The 16,328-nt window shown below is 47.6% G+C and overlaps 1 protein-coding gene across 2 annotated transcripts in view; it reads left to right on the plus strand.

Moving 5' to 3' along the window:
• The window catches only part of ITGAM (integrin subunit alpha M), a 38,192-nt gene extending 27,746 nt beyond the window's left edge, over positions 1–10,446 (plus strand). For both annotated transcript variants that reach the window (XM_046668432.1, XM_046668431.1), the window contains exons 14-30: positions 44–253; positions 1,861–1,991; positions 2,086–2,249; positions 3,936–4,090; positions 4,187–4,318; positions 4,495–4,568; positions 4,796–4,937; positions 5,033–5,137; positions 5,686–5,765; positions 6,588–6,671; positions 6,978–7,053; positions 7,572–7,679; positions 7,873–7,956; positions 8,117–8,230; positions 8,318–8,419; positions 8,647–8,757; positions 9,424–10,446. In XM_046668432.1, coding sequence (XP_046524388.1) covers positions 44–253; positions 1,861–1,991; positions 2,086–2,249; positions 3,936–4,090; positions 4,187–4,318; positions 4,495–4,568; positions 4,796–4,937; positions 5,033–5,137; positions 5,686–5,765; positions 6,588–6,671; positions 6,978–7,053; positions 7,572–7,679; positions 7,873–7,956; positions 8,117–8,230; positions 8,318–8,419; positions 8,647–8,757; positions 9,424–9,483 — 1,932 coding nt within the window. In that variant the 3' untranslated portion in view covers positions 9,484–10,446. The remainder of the gene's footprint in view (positions 1–43; positions 254–1,860; positions 1,992–2,085; positions 2,250–3,935; positions 4,091–4,186; positions 4,319–4,494; positions 4,569–4,795; positions 4,938–5,032; positions 5,138–5,685; positions 5,766–6,587; positions 6,672–6,977; positions 7,054–7,571; positions 7,680–7,872; positions 7,957–8,116; positions 8,231–8,317; positions 8,420–8,646; positions 8,758–9,423) is intronic.
• The last annotated feature ends 5,882 nt before the right edge of the window (positions 10,447–16,328 follow it).

Raw genomic sequence — 16,328 nt, forward strand, 5'->3', positions numbered from 1 at the left:
GGGGTTGCCTGGGTTGGGGCCTCACACTGTTTTTGTGCTGCAGAGGGCTAAGTGGCAGTGTAAGTCTGTTCTCCGCGGGGAGCAGGGCCACCCCTGGGGCGGCTTTGGGGCAGCCCTGACAATACTCGGGGATGTGAATGGGGACAAGCTGATGGACGTGGCCATCGGGGCCCCCGGAGAGCAGGAGAACCAGGGTGCTGTCTACCTATTTCATGGAACCTCAGGACTGGGCATCAGCCCCTCCCACAGCCAGGTGAGGCTCGGTCACTGTCCCCATCACAACAGTGGCCTCTGCTGCTCTTTGCCTTCTAACTCAACATTCCCACAGCTGCCAGATCAGTTCTCCCAGTACTCCTTTTTAGAACCTTCAAAAATAATCACACACTTCACAGAAACCTCAAAGAATCCTCAATTCTAGATTAATTTTTACCATAACTATAGGAGGTGCATGGGGCATCATCACCCCCGCTTTACCGCTAGGAGATGAGGACTCAGAGGTGGTAAATGGCAAGCTGGAAGTGTTGGGATGTAGGCTTTCCTTTCTTCTGAATCTCAGTCTTGGTAGGGTGACCAAGACTCCTGGTTTGCCCAGATGTGTCCTGGTTTTAGCATTGAAAGTCGAATCCCAGGAAACTCCTATGGTTGGTCACTCTACCAGGGGTGTCTATGCTTACGCACGCACGCATGCACGCACGCACGCGCGCGCGCGCGCGCGCATACCACAGACTTTGGAATTAAAAACAAATGCAAAAAGGATCATGGTATCCTATTGTTCTACTGTTTGCATTTTTTGCTTGTTTTTTCCCTGCGATTAGGGCTGGAGGTGGTCAGCGTTTGGAGAAGCAAACAAGCTATGGATCTCCCAACTACCACATTATACATAATTTCAAAACAAAGCTTCCTCCCAACAGGATACAATAAATTTTTCTCTAAAAAATTTGAGGTATGATGTACATACAGTAAACACACAAATCTTAAGTGATTAATTTTCACATATCTGTGAACCTGAGTAAGCACCACTCAGATTAAGATACAGCACATTTCCAGGACCCCAGGCTTCCTCATCGTTCCTTTCAGTTGATAATGTCACTTAAAAAATTGTGGCAAAATATACATGACATAAAATTTACCATCTTAGCCAATTTTTAAGTGTACACATCAGCGGCATTAAGTGCATGGCAAAATCACTTTTAAAATTTCTTTTTAATTTATTATTGGGTTGTTATTCTTTCAGTGTTACTCTTGCACATAGATTAAAGAGTCAAACTAGTTCTTAAAGGCTCCTTAGGAAAAACAACAATTTCCCTCCCACACCGGGTTTCCTTTTCATGCCCCCTTCTCTTGGGGAATCCACTTTCACTTCTTTCAGTGGTTCTCCGTACTGCCCAATGACAGGAGTATTTGCTGCTCCTTGATTTTTGTTTTAGTGTTGACTTCCCACCACGGGGGGTGAGGACTGCGCTCTCTCTCAGACCCCTCTTGCCACATATTCACGTACCTTCCACCCTAACCCCCACTCCTTATATTTACATGATAATTTTGGTTAGATCAGTATTCGATATTTGCATTATCCTGATCATGTAAATGAATTCAGCTGAGTCAGAGAGGACACTATGTCACTTCTTTCCTGTAAAACTTTTTGTTTTCCCTGGGAAACTCAGGTAATTAATGGAAACTTTGGGTGTCATCTCGAAGCCGTGGTCCACAGCAGAATAGTTGCCCTAATTCCATGAGAAGCTGTGGGAGATGAGACTTGACTTGAGCCCAGAGAACGTCTCTTTGGGTCACCCTGGATGACTGAGTTACACACTTCCCTATTCTTTTCCATTCCCTTTCTCCCTTCTTCTTTTCTACCCTTAGCGGATTGCAGGCTCCCAGCTCTTGCCCAGGCTCCAGTATTTTGGTCAGTCATTGAGCGGGGGCCGGGACCTCACAATGGACGGACTTGTGGACCTGGCTGTAGGGGCCCAGGGGCGTGTGCTGCTGCTCAGGTGAGAACCTCCTTTGGAGCACACCAGATACCTTCCCTTCAAGGAGCAGCTTTGCCATCTGAAGGTCCCTGATGGCCCTCTGGTGTCCCTATAGGTCCCAGCCAGTGCTGAGAGTTGAGGTGACCATGGCGTTCACACCAGGGGAAGTGGCAAGGAATATATTTGATTGTCGTAATCAGGTTGTGAGAAACCAGACTGCTGGGGAGGTCAGAGTCTGCCTCCGAGTCCGCAAGAGCACACCGGACCGGCTGAGAGAAGGTGAGGCTTGTGGGTAAGTCTCAAGAGGTTAAATGACTGCAGATGTTGATGGGTGGCCCAGCCCAGTCTTCCCAGCCTTCTGGCAGTACAGAGCAAAGTTCTCACAAGCTCTGACAGCCTTCTCCAAGTTTGGCTGGAGTGAGCAGGAGATTCCCCTGCTGGGTGGGGAGGCCCAGCAAACTCCAGCAAGGAAGTGAGCATGTGGCACCCCCTGACTTTCTCAGGTCTCCAGAGAACCAGGGGCTCCACACCTGTGAACTAACCAGGATTTTTTTTTTAACTGAGAAGAACTCATTTAAAGGGGTGGTTGAGTTGATGAAGCTAAACACAAAGCATTCAGACATGCATTTCATTACAACTAACCTGACTTCCTCCCTTGTCTCTGTTCTTAAAGAGTGGCATTGTGATTGGGGTGTGGGAATAGTAATGGTGGTCCTAGAGAGAAACAGGGTGTGGGGGAAAATTAGGTTTCTAGCAGTAATCTTACTGGGCTGAGGAGACAGCAGTTAGAGTTTGGGGCAGCCAGCATGACTAGAAATTGAAAGCAAAGTCTTGGAGAATAGACAGTTGCAGAGAAGGTGCCCCAAAATCTACGTAGAAATTCCTCTCAAGTCATTGGCTGACTCCTAAGTGCTGCATTTCCAGAGCAATACTCCAAGAAAGTCAGTAGAAGACAGCAACTGGAGAGTGAAAGAGCTGAGCAGAAATTCAGCAGCTTCCCAGTGCTGGGGAAACAGAGATTTGAGGAGAGTTTTGATAAACACCTTGGTCTTTCCATTTGACAATGTCCATTGAGACCAGCAACAAAGAAAACAATAGACAATAGAATTAGACCCATAGGTGATTCGGAAATGAGAGTTATCAGACAGGAATTTTAAAAAGAACTATAATTAATAGCTTCAAGAAAAAAGAGGAAATAATGGAGAACTTCAGACAAGACCTGGAATTCATAAAGTAGAGTCAAATGGAAACTCTAGCACTGAAAACTACACTGAATGAAATTAAGAATTCAATAGATAGATTTAATAGCAGTTTAGAAGCAGAACAGAGAATTAGGGAACCGGAAAGTGAAGCAATTGAAAGTAGCCAGATAAACTCACAGAGAGAAAAAAGGATGAAAAATACAGGAAAAATATCACAAGAAACGTATGGGATATGGTGAAAGAGCTATAACCATGTAATTGGAATTCCAAAATGAAGAGAGAGAGAGAATTAGAAAGAAGCAACAGTTAAATAAATAGTGGTAAAGAATTTTCCAAAACTGATGAAAGATATCAAGGCTCTCGACCAAATCAAAGCAGGATAAATATAAAGGAAACCAAACCATACTACAGCATATTATACCAGTGTACACAACAGTTTACTTTGCACCATATGCTTAATTTTATACACTTAATTATACTTAATTTTCTAATATGTAACAGAATAACTACGATTTATTTCTTGAGCTCTTACTATGTGGCAGGCACTATGCTAAATGCTTCATAGGCACTGTTTCATTTCATTTTCACCACTGGGAAGGAACAGTTATTATCTTCAATTTAAAAATAAGGAATTGAGACTCAAAGAGGTCAGATAACATGCCAAAAGTCGTACAGCTAGGAAGCAGAGTAGCTGGGCCTCAAACTCCTATCCATTTGACTCCAAAGCTGGGCTCCTCACCACCATGCTGCCCTGCCCCTTCAGGAGAGATCCAGAGCATCGTCACATATGACCTGGCTCTGGACCCAAATCGCTTACTACGCCGGGCCGTCTTTGATGAGACAAAGAACAGCACATGCAGACAGATACAGAACTTGGGGCTGAATCAGGAATGTAAGACTCTGAAGCTACTGTTACCGGTGAGCAGGCAGTGACCACACCCCTGGGTCTTCTAAGCATGGGGTGGGCTTGGGGAGATGAGGAGGGCAGACCCCCAAATCCTCCCTATCTCTCAGGAATGTATAAAGGATTCAGTGGCCCCCATCACCCTGCGGCTCAACTTCTCTCTGGTGGGGAAGCCCTCGTCCTCTTTTGGGAACCTCCGGCCAGTGCTGGCTCTGGATGCTCAGAGACTCTTCACAGCCTTGGTGAGTCCTGGAGTTGCGGTCCTGCAGGGGCATGGAAAGGACCAGAGGCCAAGATTGTTGAAGCTCATTTTATTTCATTTCACATAATTTTATTTCAATGTTCTATTTTGTTGTTTCATTTCACATCATTTCATTATTTCCTTTCCTTTCATTTTATCGTATTCTATTTTTTGCAGTTTCCCTTTGAGAAGAATTGTGGCAGTGATGGCATCTGCCAGGATGACCTCAGCATAACCTTGAGTTTTATGAGGTGAGTTTCTTTTTTCATTGCTTCCCCCAAACCCACACCACCGCATGGTGCTCTGTTCTTCTCCTGCTCTCAAGAGAGCCGGCACAGAACAGCTGCTTCAGAGGTATTTGTGTAGCTGCCCCAGCCATTGTCTTCTCTGTCCAGGTGTCCTCACCTCCTTCTCACCAGAGCAGACTTGCCACAGTGAAGCCCTCAGCACCTCATGACCTGTCTTGTTCCTCCTACAGCCTGAACACTCTGGTGGTGGGCGGTCCCCGGGAATTCAATGTGACAGTGACTGTGAAAAACCAGGGCGAGGACTCGTACAACACTCAGGTCACCTTCTTCTACCCACCTGGCTTGTCCTATCGGATGGTGTCAAGGGACCAGGTAGCCAAATGCTTCTTAGGCTCTGTTTGACCTTGCTTTCCCCGTCCCCGTGGCTGCTAGTTGACATCATCCCCTCTGCCTCCCTTCTTCTCCAGGAGCGGTACTCACAGTGCCATGACTGTAACTCCACTGAAGAGTCTGGAGCCTTGAAGAGCGGCACCTGCGACATAAGCCGGCCCATCTTCCCAGAGAACTCTGAGGTCAGGCTGCTGCTTCTTCTCGCCTCCTCTCCTTTGTCTTCTGAATTCTTCTCTTCTCCTTTTTTCAAAGTAAAGTTTCCTTTTTTGAAAAACAGCTTTGTTGAGATATAATTCAGGTACCACACAATTCACCATTTAAAGTGTACAATTCAGTGGGTTTTAGTATGTTCACAGGGTTGTGCATCCATCACCATGGTCAAGTTTAGAACATTTTAATACCCCAAGAAAAGACACTGCTCCCCTTAACCATCAGCCCCAGTCCTCCCATCTCTCTCAGCCCTAGGCAACCACTTTCTGTCTCTAGATTTGCCCATTCTGGACATTTCATATAAATGGAATCATATAGTAGATGGTCCTTTGTGATTCTTTCACTTAGCATAATGTTTTCAAGGATCATCCATGTTGCAGCACGTTTCAGTACTTCATTCCTTTTTACTGCTGAGTGATATTCTGTTGTATGGATGCACTGTATTTTAATATCCGTTCTTGAACTGATAGACATTTGGGTTTTTTTTTCTCTCCCATTCTTGTCCTTTCTCCATCTCCAGGTCACCTTTAATATCACATTTGTCATGAACTCTACTGCTTCATTTGGAAACAGATTACTCCTCAAGGCCAAGGTGACCAGGTGCGCTGTGCCTGGCCTCTCTCAGGCATCCTCCCCTTTGAGGCCCCAACCCCCTGCCCAGAGTGCGCCATTGCCCTCTCCCCACTGGTTCTCCCTTCAGCTCCTTCCTTCCTTCATTCATTCAACAAACACTGACTGAGCACCCACCATGTACCGGGCATTGTGCCCAGTGCCTGTGGGACAGCGATGGACAGGACAGCTGTGGTTGCTGCCCTCACAGACGTTATAATTTAGTGTCAAAGACAGACAGAGAAGCTGGCAATTACAATAGAGTAAGAAATTAGCTATGTCCAGTGTTCTTGGGAGCTTGGTATTCAGAGAAGATTCCTGAAGAAGATATATTTAGGCTGTGAGTTAGCCAAGCAAAGGCATGAATTGAGGGTGGGCATGAAGACAGGAAGAAGGAAGTGTGTTCCAAGCAAAGCCTGGAGACTGGAAGATCAGGCTGTTTCATTGTGGCCTAAGCACATAATGCAGGATTTAGGGCCATGTCATGAAATGACTGATGGGTGCTATGAGGAAATTTGCAGTTTAACCGGAAGTGATCACATTTACATGCTAGAAAGATCACTCTCCAAGAGGGCTGGGGGTCGGGGAGGGAGTAGTTTTGGATTCAGAGGCCAGTGAGAAGAAGCACTGTGGACGTCCAGGTGAGTAGGGATGGGCGGGGGCTGGGGAGGGGAGGGAGGAGAGAACAGTGGTATTTAGGACGCGGAGAGGACAGGACTTGGTGGTTGGTTGGAGGTGGAGGGTGAGGGGAAGGAGAAGGAAAGGCTGATCTCAGTTCTCAAGAGCTGGCCTGAGCTCTCTGTTTCCCTTCAGTGAGAACAATATGCCTCAGACCAACAAAACTCAATTCCAGCTGGAGCTGCCCGTGAAATATGCTGTCTACATGGTGGTCACCAGGTGCTGCCTTCTAGGGCTTTGGCTTTGCCTTCACCACTGACTGGACATGGCCTGTTGTATATCTGTGTGTGTGAGTCTGTGCACATGTGTGCCTATGTGTGTGTCTGAGGATATGTGCACGTATGTGTGGCCCAAGTGCACACAGTGTATCCAACACACATGGCCCTGCTCACCGTCACCCTTGCACCCTCTCAGGGCTGCATTATGCATGTGCCTGTTCACCTCTTATACGCTTAGCCCAAGACCCCCTCCCAGGACACTCCTGATGCTCTGTCACCTCCTGCCCCTTCTTCTTTCTCTCATCAGCGGTGAGGCCTCCACCAAATATCTCAACTTCACAGCTTCAGAGAAGACCAGCCGCATTATAAAGCATGAGTATCAGGTGGGGAGCTGAGAAGGAGGCCGGGGAGGGAAATCAATGTGATGGGAATGCAGAAATAATGATAGGAAACATGCATCAGATGCCTCCGATGTGCCAGGCTCTGTTCCAAGCTCATGCTCACTGTCTACACACCAAGCATGCACATATGTATGTGTGTACACGCATGTACATAATTGACTCATTTTATCATCGTACTGACTATGATGGAGGCACTATCTTTAGCCCCAGTTTGCAGATGAAGAAACTGGGGTTTGGAGAGGTTAGCAGAACATGGCCACAGTCTCACCACTAGTAGGTGGAGGAGCCACTACTGAGGGCTGGCCTGTCCGGCTCTTGAATGTGTGTTTAACCACTACACTCTCCTGCCTCCCAGCAAACGTCGAGAGGCAGGACACTTGGGCGTGTGAGGCCTTCCTCAGGGGTACTGGGCTGTCGGGAGTGAGCAGGCTGATTCTAGTAGCTGGTGGGGACAGAAAGGCCAGAGCCCTCACAGCCGCCTTCCCTCCCTCTCCATGCAGTTCAAAAACCTGGGGCAGAGGACCCCCCCCATCAGTGTGGTCTTCTGGGTCCCCATCCGGCTGAACCAGTCGGCTGTGTGGGACCACCCCCAGGTTACCTTCTCCCAGGTAAGCCAAGCTGGGCCTAAGGGGTGGGCCCCACTCCTCCCTCCACAGCCCTGGCTTTTCAAAAATCTGTTTCCTTTGTTGGATTTTGGAGCCATATCTGACCTCTCCTGGACCTGGGCCATCTCGCCCTCCTCGAGGGTGGATCCAGGAGCCCTCACTTCTCTCTCTTCTCACAGTGAAACTCTTTCCTCAGGAGCTCTCCAGGACATGCCACACCAAGGAGAGGGTCCCTCCGCTCTCTGACTTCCTGGTGGAGCGTAAAAAGACCCCAGTGCTGGTGAGAATAAGCCTAGCCCCAGCCCTGGGGCCACATGAAGACTCAGTGCCGTCCCCTTTTTGGGGCCCTGTACTGTCTTTTAACTGAATGAGTTGAGTGCACGGGACGTTTTCTGCATCGAGCTTTCTTAGTTATCTCTCTCCTCTCCTCCCTTCCTCAGAACTGCTCCATTGCTGTCTGCCAGAGAATCCAGTGTGACATCCCATCCTTTGGCATCCAGCAAGAATTCAACGTCGCCCTCGAAGGCAACCTCTCGTTTGGCTGGTATAGCAAGGTACGTGGGGGCCTGAGGCTCAGCTGGACACACTTGTGATACTTCAGGGGGCCCATGGGTCCAGCTCCCATCCTGCCTCTCCCGCAGGCTTTGCAGAACTACCTTCAGATTGTGAGCACAGCGGAGATCTTGTTTAATGATTCGATATTCACCCTGCTTCCAGGACAGGAGGCATTTGTGAGGGCTCAGGTATGTGTCTCAGACACAGAGGGACTATTGGAGGGAGAAGGGGAGGCTGGGCTTGTGGAGATCTCTGGGTAAAGAGATAGAGAGAGAGAGAGAGGTGGGGAGGAAGAGTGAGGGCTGAGGTTGGAGACATAGGGAGGGGTAAGTTATTGGGTTCAGGGAGGGCACAAGGTCTGACTGGGGAACTCCCAGAAATCCAAAGTCCATCTCCTCTGATGCCCCACCCCCAGACGGAGACCAAAGTGGAGGTGTATGAAATGCATGACCCTGTACCCCTTATCGTGGGCAGCTCAGTGGGGGGGCTGGTGCTCCTGGCTCTCATCACTGCCGGACTGTACAAGGTATTCCCATGTGGCCTTCTTCTTGCTCGCTCCCCTCCCTACTCACTGCTTCTCGCTCTGCCGCTCATTACTGGGTTTGACTCCCAGTGTTGCCAGCTGTGTGGCCTGGGGCAAGTCACAGAGCTTCAGCTGTAAAATGAGAATATAAGTACAGGCATGTACCGCATACAGTGTTTCAGTCAATGAAGGGTCACATGTACGATGGGTGGTCGCATAAGATTGGTACCAAATAGCGTAGGTGTGTAGTAGGCTATACCCTCTAGGTCTGTGTAAGTGCACTCTATGATGTCCACACAACAGTGAAATCACCTAACAATGCATTTCTCAGAATGTATCCCCGTCATTAAGCAGCATATGACTGTACCCGTTTTGTGAAGGTAATTGGGTTAATATATGTAAAACACTTAGAATGGTCCCTGGTACAGAGTGACCACTATATAAGGAGTAGTTTTTCTTCTTATTGTTACATTTTGTATTTCTTTCCTGGCCCCAATATCGATGCCATCTCCCTCTCTGCCCCACTTTTCCCAGGTCTCTTCTACATTCTGCCACATTACTCTTTGTATCTCTTGGTCCCTCTGTCTCCCCTCCTGGTCTGCATGGCCTTCACCCCCCCACCTGCCACCAGCTTTTGTGGCCCTTACTCCTCTGTTTCTGCCCCCACAGCTTGGCTTCTTCAAACGGCAGTACAAGGACATGATGAATGAAGCTGCACCACCCCAGTAACGGCTCCTTCCCCACTGAGTGGCCCCTCCTGCAACAAGCAGGACTTTGGTTAGATCAACATGCAGGTCCCCAGCCTGCTGGACAGACACGTCCATTAGGAGAGTGGGATGGTGATGTCTCAGGAAAGACCTGCTTGGTTTTCCATTCATGTGTGTGTGTACAAGTGTGTGCATGAGTGTGTGTGAGTTGTGTGTGTGACTCAGATGTCTCTTGCACAGAGACAACCTCTCAGGCAGAAGGGAATTGCTTGGGCTTCCTTGTGTGTGGGTGAAGGTGCCGTTGGGCCTTCCTCTGGGACAGAGGTCACCGTAGCTCTTGTGGGTGAGCATAAAGGGAAATGCAACAGATTCTCCCCCTGCTGGAGGCAGCGAGACTTCCTTTTGTGGGTGAGCACGCAGACCTGCGGGAGCCTGTGTACCTGGGACTGAGACCACATGGAGGAACTGTGGTGGAACCAGGATGTAGTCAGATTACAGGAGCCTGTCCAACTCATTCCACACTAGAGCTAAATATGTACAATGAGCAATGATGTACTCCCTTTATCCATTTATTTATTATTTTAATGTTACTTTTATTTTTGAACAGATAAACCTGTCATAGTACAAAAATCGAAGATGTGCAGGGGCGTGTGGTGAAAAGTCTCCCTTTCCTCCTGGTCCCCCCAGCCGTTCAAGTCCCTCCTGAAGGGAAGTCAAGATTATGTGTTTTCAGGTCACACACACAAACTTTTTTACACAAATCGTAGCATATGTCGTTTATACTGTTCTGCATCTTGCTTTTTTTGTTAATATAGTCCAGACATTGTTTCATATCAAGACTTAAAATACCTTTTCATTCTTTTATACAGCTGCATAGTATTCCACTGTGTGGGTGGATCATAATGCATTTAACCAGTCTCCTTTCGATATATTATGTTCAACCTCTCACAAATACAAACAATGGTGAATAAATAAATTGAATATATGTCATTTTCGCATATGTGTAAGGATAATTTATAGGTTATATTCCCAGAGGTTTAGGTTCTCCCAGATGCAAAGCCAAGATACGAATTTGAGTGAAATATATTTAAGAGTGGTCTCAGGAAATACCAATAGGGAAGGGACGTGAGCTGGAGAAGGGAAGGGGGTGTTATCAACAGAGGCACCACTGTGAGCCCCTGGAGGGTAACCCCACTGAGGAGTTCTGGGAGACAGAGTGGAATGCACACCTCAGCGTTGTCCCGCCTGAGGAGAGAAGGAGCTGGGGTATGTATACGCCAATTCCACATAGTCATTAGCTGAGGGCTGTTCTTCATGGCGGTGGTGGTGGTGGGGTGTTAATTCCCTGGCACTTCTGGCCTGCCCTGAATGTGGGCAGAGGGGGCTCTGGTGGTCAGAGAAGGGGATACAGGTGCTGCCAGTTGGAAGTCTGACAGGTGAGCATAGACCCTGGCAAGGCCCACAGGGGTCCAGGCAGGCGGCCAACAGCACTTGCTATCAAGGGTGTCTGCAGGTCAGGTTTTGCTAGCTGTTTCCAGGTAGCCCTCCCTCCTCAGGAAGGTATCCCCAGTGCCTATCTCCATGCTTTTGCCAATGCAGTAGCCACTACTCGTGCTTTAGCACACATCCTATTTAATTCTCACACCAGTCTGCCGCGTGGGTACCACCTGCTATTTAGTAGTATCTGAATTTCACTTATGAGGACACTGAGGCTTAGAGAGATCATACCAATTGCCTGAGGTCACACAGATGAGAAGGGAATGGAGCTGGAATTCAAACCCAGCTCTTTCTGGCCCCAGAGCTTTTCTCTTTTACTGTCCTGGCGGCTTCAGAGGAGTGGCCCTGCAGCAGGCACGAGGGAGGTGTAGGGAGGGAGAGGCTGTTATTTAGTGGTTATAATATTAGGTGAACCATATGAACTTGCTGACATGTTTGTTGACAAAAAGGGCAATTTCATGCAGTTCACTGAAATACAAGACAACTATGACTTAGATGGACATCTGTTCCAGATGTAATAGGAAGGAGAGAGAACTTATCCTTCTTGGGAAGGTGAGGGAAGTGTCCCCAGGGGAAGCGACACCTGACTCAAGTAGGGGCAGGAGTTTTCCAGTCAGAAGGCAGCACAGGTGAGGCTAGAAGCCTGGGCGGGAGCTTGGGCATATGCGCTCTGTAAGCCAGAGTGAGGAGTTTCAGTTTTATTCAAAGTGCAATAAGATGTCATCAAAGGGTGACTAATGAGCCAATCGCCCTTTGTATCCTTGGGGGTGCCACAGCACATGTCACCTTTAGATGGTTCTACACAATGTCCTCTCCTGACTTTAAGATGGGTTAAAAATGTTTTTCTTCTTCCTTGAGTTGGACGATAAGAGACCTCAGTATCTGCAGAAGTTCTTAACTGACCTCGGAGAGGAGAGGGCCTCTGCATCTGCAGGCACCTGTTCTGGAATGGACAGTCAAGGTCCTGCGAGCTCGGAGCCCACGTCAGCATTTTTGAATTGGAAGCTTGTGTTGAATTCAGCCAGATAGGAACTTTATGGTGGGTTAGAAAGTAAATCATTTCTAGTGACAAATTACCCTAGCGTGACCACAAAGTTACTAATAAACAGGGCCATAAATCTCTGGTGATAAGCAGCCAACCCCAGGAAGATCTACCCGTGTTTTCACTTTCTGGGGTCCCTTGATTCAGAATAAATGAATTCCTTCAGTCTCCTCCCTCCTTTGCTTGCTTAGTAACGTGGTTCTTATCTGGGCCATCAGGAAAGACTGTTATAACTGTGACCCCCCATGAATTGTACTTCCCTAAGCCCCGCTCTTTTGCAATGTGACATTGCTGCTCCTCTGGTCAAGTGATGGGCCCCATCTTTCTACCCCCTGGAATCTGGGCTGGTCTTGTGGCTTCCTTTGACCAACATTATGTGGTAGAAGGGATGTTGTGCGAGTTCTGGAGTCTAGCCTGTAAGAAGCAGCGCAGCTTCTGCTCTCACCTTCTCAGAATCCTGAGACCACTATGCTGAGACCACTCTAGTCTACTGGAGAATGAGTAGCCACGTGGGGGAGATAACTGAGGCCTGTGGCTGACAGGCAGCACAACTTGCATGCGTGAGGCCACCACGGACCTTCCAGCCCAGTCCAGCCATTGGGCAAGTCCAACAGAAGAACTGCCCAGATTGTCACTTCACGGAACTTTGAGAAGTAATAAATTGTTGATGTTTCAATCCACTTCGTTCTGGAGAGGTTTATTATGCTGCAGTGCATAACTAATATAGCTACCCAGTTGACGAGCACATTTCCCACTTTCCTTTGCAGCTAGGGATGGCCATGTGGCTAGGTTCTAGCTAATGGGATGTGAGTAGAGTAAGTGAACACCTTTGGAGTCAGGTCTTTTGACAGAAGGTTCGTCTTCCCTTTATCCTTACTGTCTCTCCACCAGCTGGAGTGTGAATGTCATGGTGCACCATTTTGGACCTTGTAGACGAGGGCAACACCTAAGAATGCCAGAGTGAGACAGAAAGACCCTGAATTCTAACTCTGTAGAACCACCATGTTAGCCCCTGACTCCATATTCTCATACTGTCATAGAAGAGAGATGAACACTGATCTTGTTTAAGACACTGGTATCCTGAGCCTCTGATACAGCAACTTCCCCTGTGTTGTAACTGATACCACTCCCTTCCCGAAAGTTCCGTTTTCTTACTTGAGAAAAGAAGCTAAACTTGTGGTAAAGCCTGAAGACTTCTTGATGATACTGTTACCCAACTCCTAGCATTTCAGTCCTGTCCTTCTTATCATAACCCATGATATGGTTGGCATCCAAAATGGAGGGGCTGGGAGTGTCCCCCACTATCCATCCTTGGCATGGCCACAGGCTTTAGTTATGCTTTCTCCATCTGTAGGACCTTCCTGATGAGTCCACTTGGTTTGATCTCCAAGTATTTATCCTCAAGCCCTGAGAGCACCATGGGGAGGGTCCCATCCCTCTGTTCCTTCCCTCCTGGTGGCAAAATGACCTGATAGAGAAATTAACTGACCTGTTTACCTTGATGCATGAGAAAGATGCATGAGAAAGTTCCTAGGCAGGTGTTTCCCCTCCCTCTCTTGAAAGATTACCCAGAGATGTGTGTCCTGATGTTGGGGATTTCCCTTCCCCAGGGAAAGCTCATAGGCTTTTTTTTTTTTAATCCTCAGCTCTTAACCAGTTACATTTTAGAAAATAGATCTCAAACTGGCAATCCTTGGGCCAAAGGCAGCCCTCAGGTTTTATTTAGCCCATATGGTTTTACTTATTTATTTGTTTTTGGTTAGTTATTGACATTTGAAAATTGAGAGATTTCTGAGAGAAATCCAGATCTATGGCTTCCCTTGAAAAACAGGAGTGTTTGGCAACATAAGGCTTCAGCACGGCTGAGCCACCTTGTGAGGCAGGACGTGGCTCTCCAGTTTGCTCCATACAGCACTCCTGCCTCTGAGGCCAGGGCCGCTGTGTTTAAGGTGACCTTTGAGGCCCTGCATGATACGGCCCCCGCCCAGCTCCGCAGCTCACCTCTGCTCCAGCCCTTCCATCTCCACCTCATATTTCTCAAATGTGCTTTTTTAGGGTGACCAACCAGGACCCTTTTGAAAGTGAAAGGGAGTGTGATTGATAATTACTCTGGGATGTCAGGCCTCAACATGACCTGTCAAGGACAGATCAGGGTGTATCTGTGTTCCTGACACTCCCTTTCACTTCCCAGCCTCTGTCCATGCTGTACCCTCTGCCTGGAACTCACTTCCTCTTCTCCTTCACATAATTCTTATCTTAGCTTGAGTGTGACTTCATCCAGATCCTCCTGACTCCCTAGCCGACAGGAGCTCCACCTCTCATATGCTGCCCAGTAACCTGTGTTTCTTCCGCTGGACACTGCCCATTCCTGGAGGGTAGGGACCCCTAGGAGAATATCTGGAACATGGAACAAACAATTGTGAATGTATGTGTTGAGTAAATGAATGAGTGAATGAATGAAGAGGTTGGGTTTCCCAGCTTCCTGTTATCTTTGTGCCCTCTATCAGGAGACAGAGCTCTCAAAAATCTGTTTCCCCATGTCCCAACATATTTCTTCAGCACCGTATAGTATCTGACTATATGTGACTACTTCACATTTTCTAAATCCTGAGAGACTGATTATGCAAATGGACAAAGCAAATCTCCCAAGATGCAACTGATGGTGTCTGACTTTCTTGCTAGAGCAAGCTCTGAATAAATAACCTTTGCCTGTTCTCATTTGGTTGGTCTTCATTTATTTCCACAATCCTCTGGTCCAGTGACTGTGATAAGAATTAAATATAGCTATTTTCTTTCCAGTTTCTCTGTGGGCATTCTCATTTTGGTGCAGACTTTGATGAACAATTGCTGAAAATGTTCCCCTTACCTGCCCCTATCCTCTGCTGCCCACTGAACTTCCAGGTCCCTCTGAGTAAACACGAATTGAATGCATTGATTGCCAGGTTCTGCCATATGTACATTTGCCTGTTAAGAACAATTCTACTTTCAGGCCAAGACTAAGATATAGAAGCTGAGTGCCACGACCCAGACTTACCCCTCCTCTCTGGAATTCTCCCTTCCCTAATTCCCACAGGCATCTTCAGCCCAGCCTCTCCCAGGCACAGCCCCTCCTGGCCGACGGTCTCCCTGAGACACTGGATGTCTGCTGTTCTGCGCTCCCACCCCACCTTCCTAGGAACCTCTTGCTCCTTCCTTTTGCCCTAAAAAGAGATTAAGACGAAACCATTCTATAGTCACTAGATGCTGTCTGTGCCCCTCCAGGATCCCTCCACTGGGTTAGCACCAATTTGTCAGTTGCTGCATTGGCTGTTAAAGGCTTCCCCTTCTCTGGAGAATCATCCTTGGCTGAACAGGAGCAACCTCTGTCCCTGGGTGTGGGAGATGGTGGAAGAGCAGCCACTGGTCGATGACTGACAGATGCAGCAGGTACCTAGGACCAGATCCTGGCCTTAAGGGGGGACCTGTTCTGTGGTGCAGTTCCTGCTTCAGAGCTCCCCCTGGGATCAGGCTGAAACTAGATTTCAGTCTCATTATCATTTAGCTTCTTTCCCTGCTCCATCCTGCTTCCTTCATCCCCTTTTCCTAAGAGCATCCTTCAGTAAATCACTAGCACCCAAATTCCCCTCTCAGATTCTGCTTCCAGGAAACCAGATCTAAGGAGATTGCCATTACAAAGAATTCTCTGGCTCATGTGTGGTTTTGTTTTCTTTATAACTCTTATGAGTATCTGACAACGTATTTGAGTTATTTGTTTTCTTGCCCTGGCTACAATGCCTGGCACTGAGGAGGCACTCAGTGGATACTTGCAATTGATGGAACAACTGATGCTTATCTTACAGTAGTAGCAAGAGAACTTACCCCCTCTGCATTTTCAGAAGCTTATTTATCTTTTTCTGCTTTTTAAAGGAGCTTACGGCTTTTTACAAATGCTAAATCTTGTACAAACTTGGAAAGGGGAAGTGGGTGTACGTGTGGGGAGAGAGGAGTACTCTTCTGGGGAGCTCTGCAGCCTCTGGTCAAGAAGTCTATGACAGCTTTCAGTGTTTCTCCACATCGCTTAAGCAGGCTGCCTCCCCCAGCTCACCCTGTTTCCTGGTTACTTGTCTTCACTTCTCCTTTTCTCCTCTGTCTCTGTTTCACAGAAGTTAAGTACAAATTAAGTACTATGTTCTTCTTGTTCTGGCTAAATCACTTCCCAAGCAGTGGGAGTTGGACCAAGGACGCCCTTTAGCTCACCTGCCACTAATGCAATTTGGATCCAACTATTCTTTTGAATTTTGTACCTGAGACATGGCTAAAAATTTTAAAGCAAAAGCTATAAGATCTCT

This window comes from Equus quagga, chromosome 7 (assembly GCF_021613505.1).
Source record: "Equus quagga isolate Etosha38 chromosome 7, UCLA_HA_Equagga_1.0, whole genome shotgun sequence".
NCBI lineage: Eukaryota > Metazoa > Chordata > Mammalia > Perissodactyla > Equidae > Equus > Equus quagga.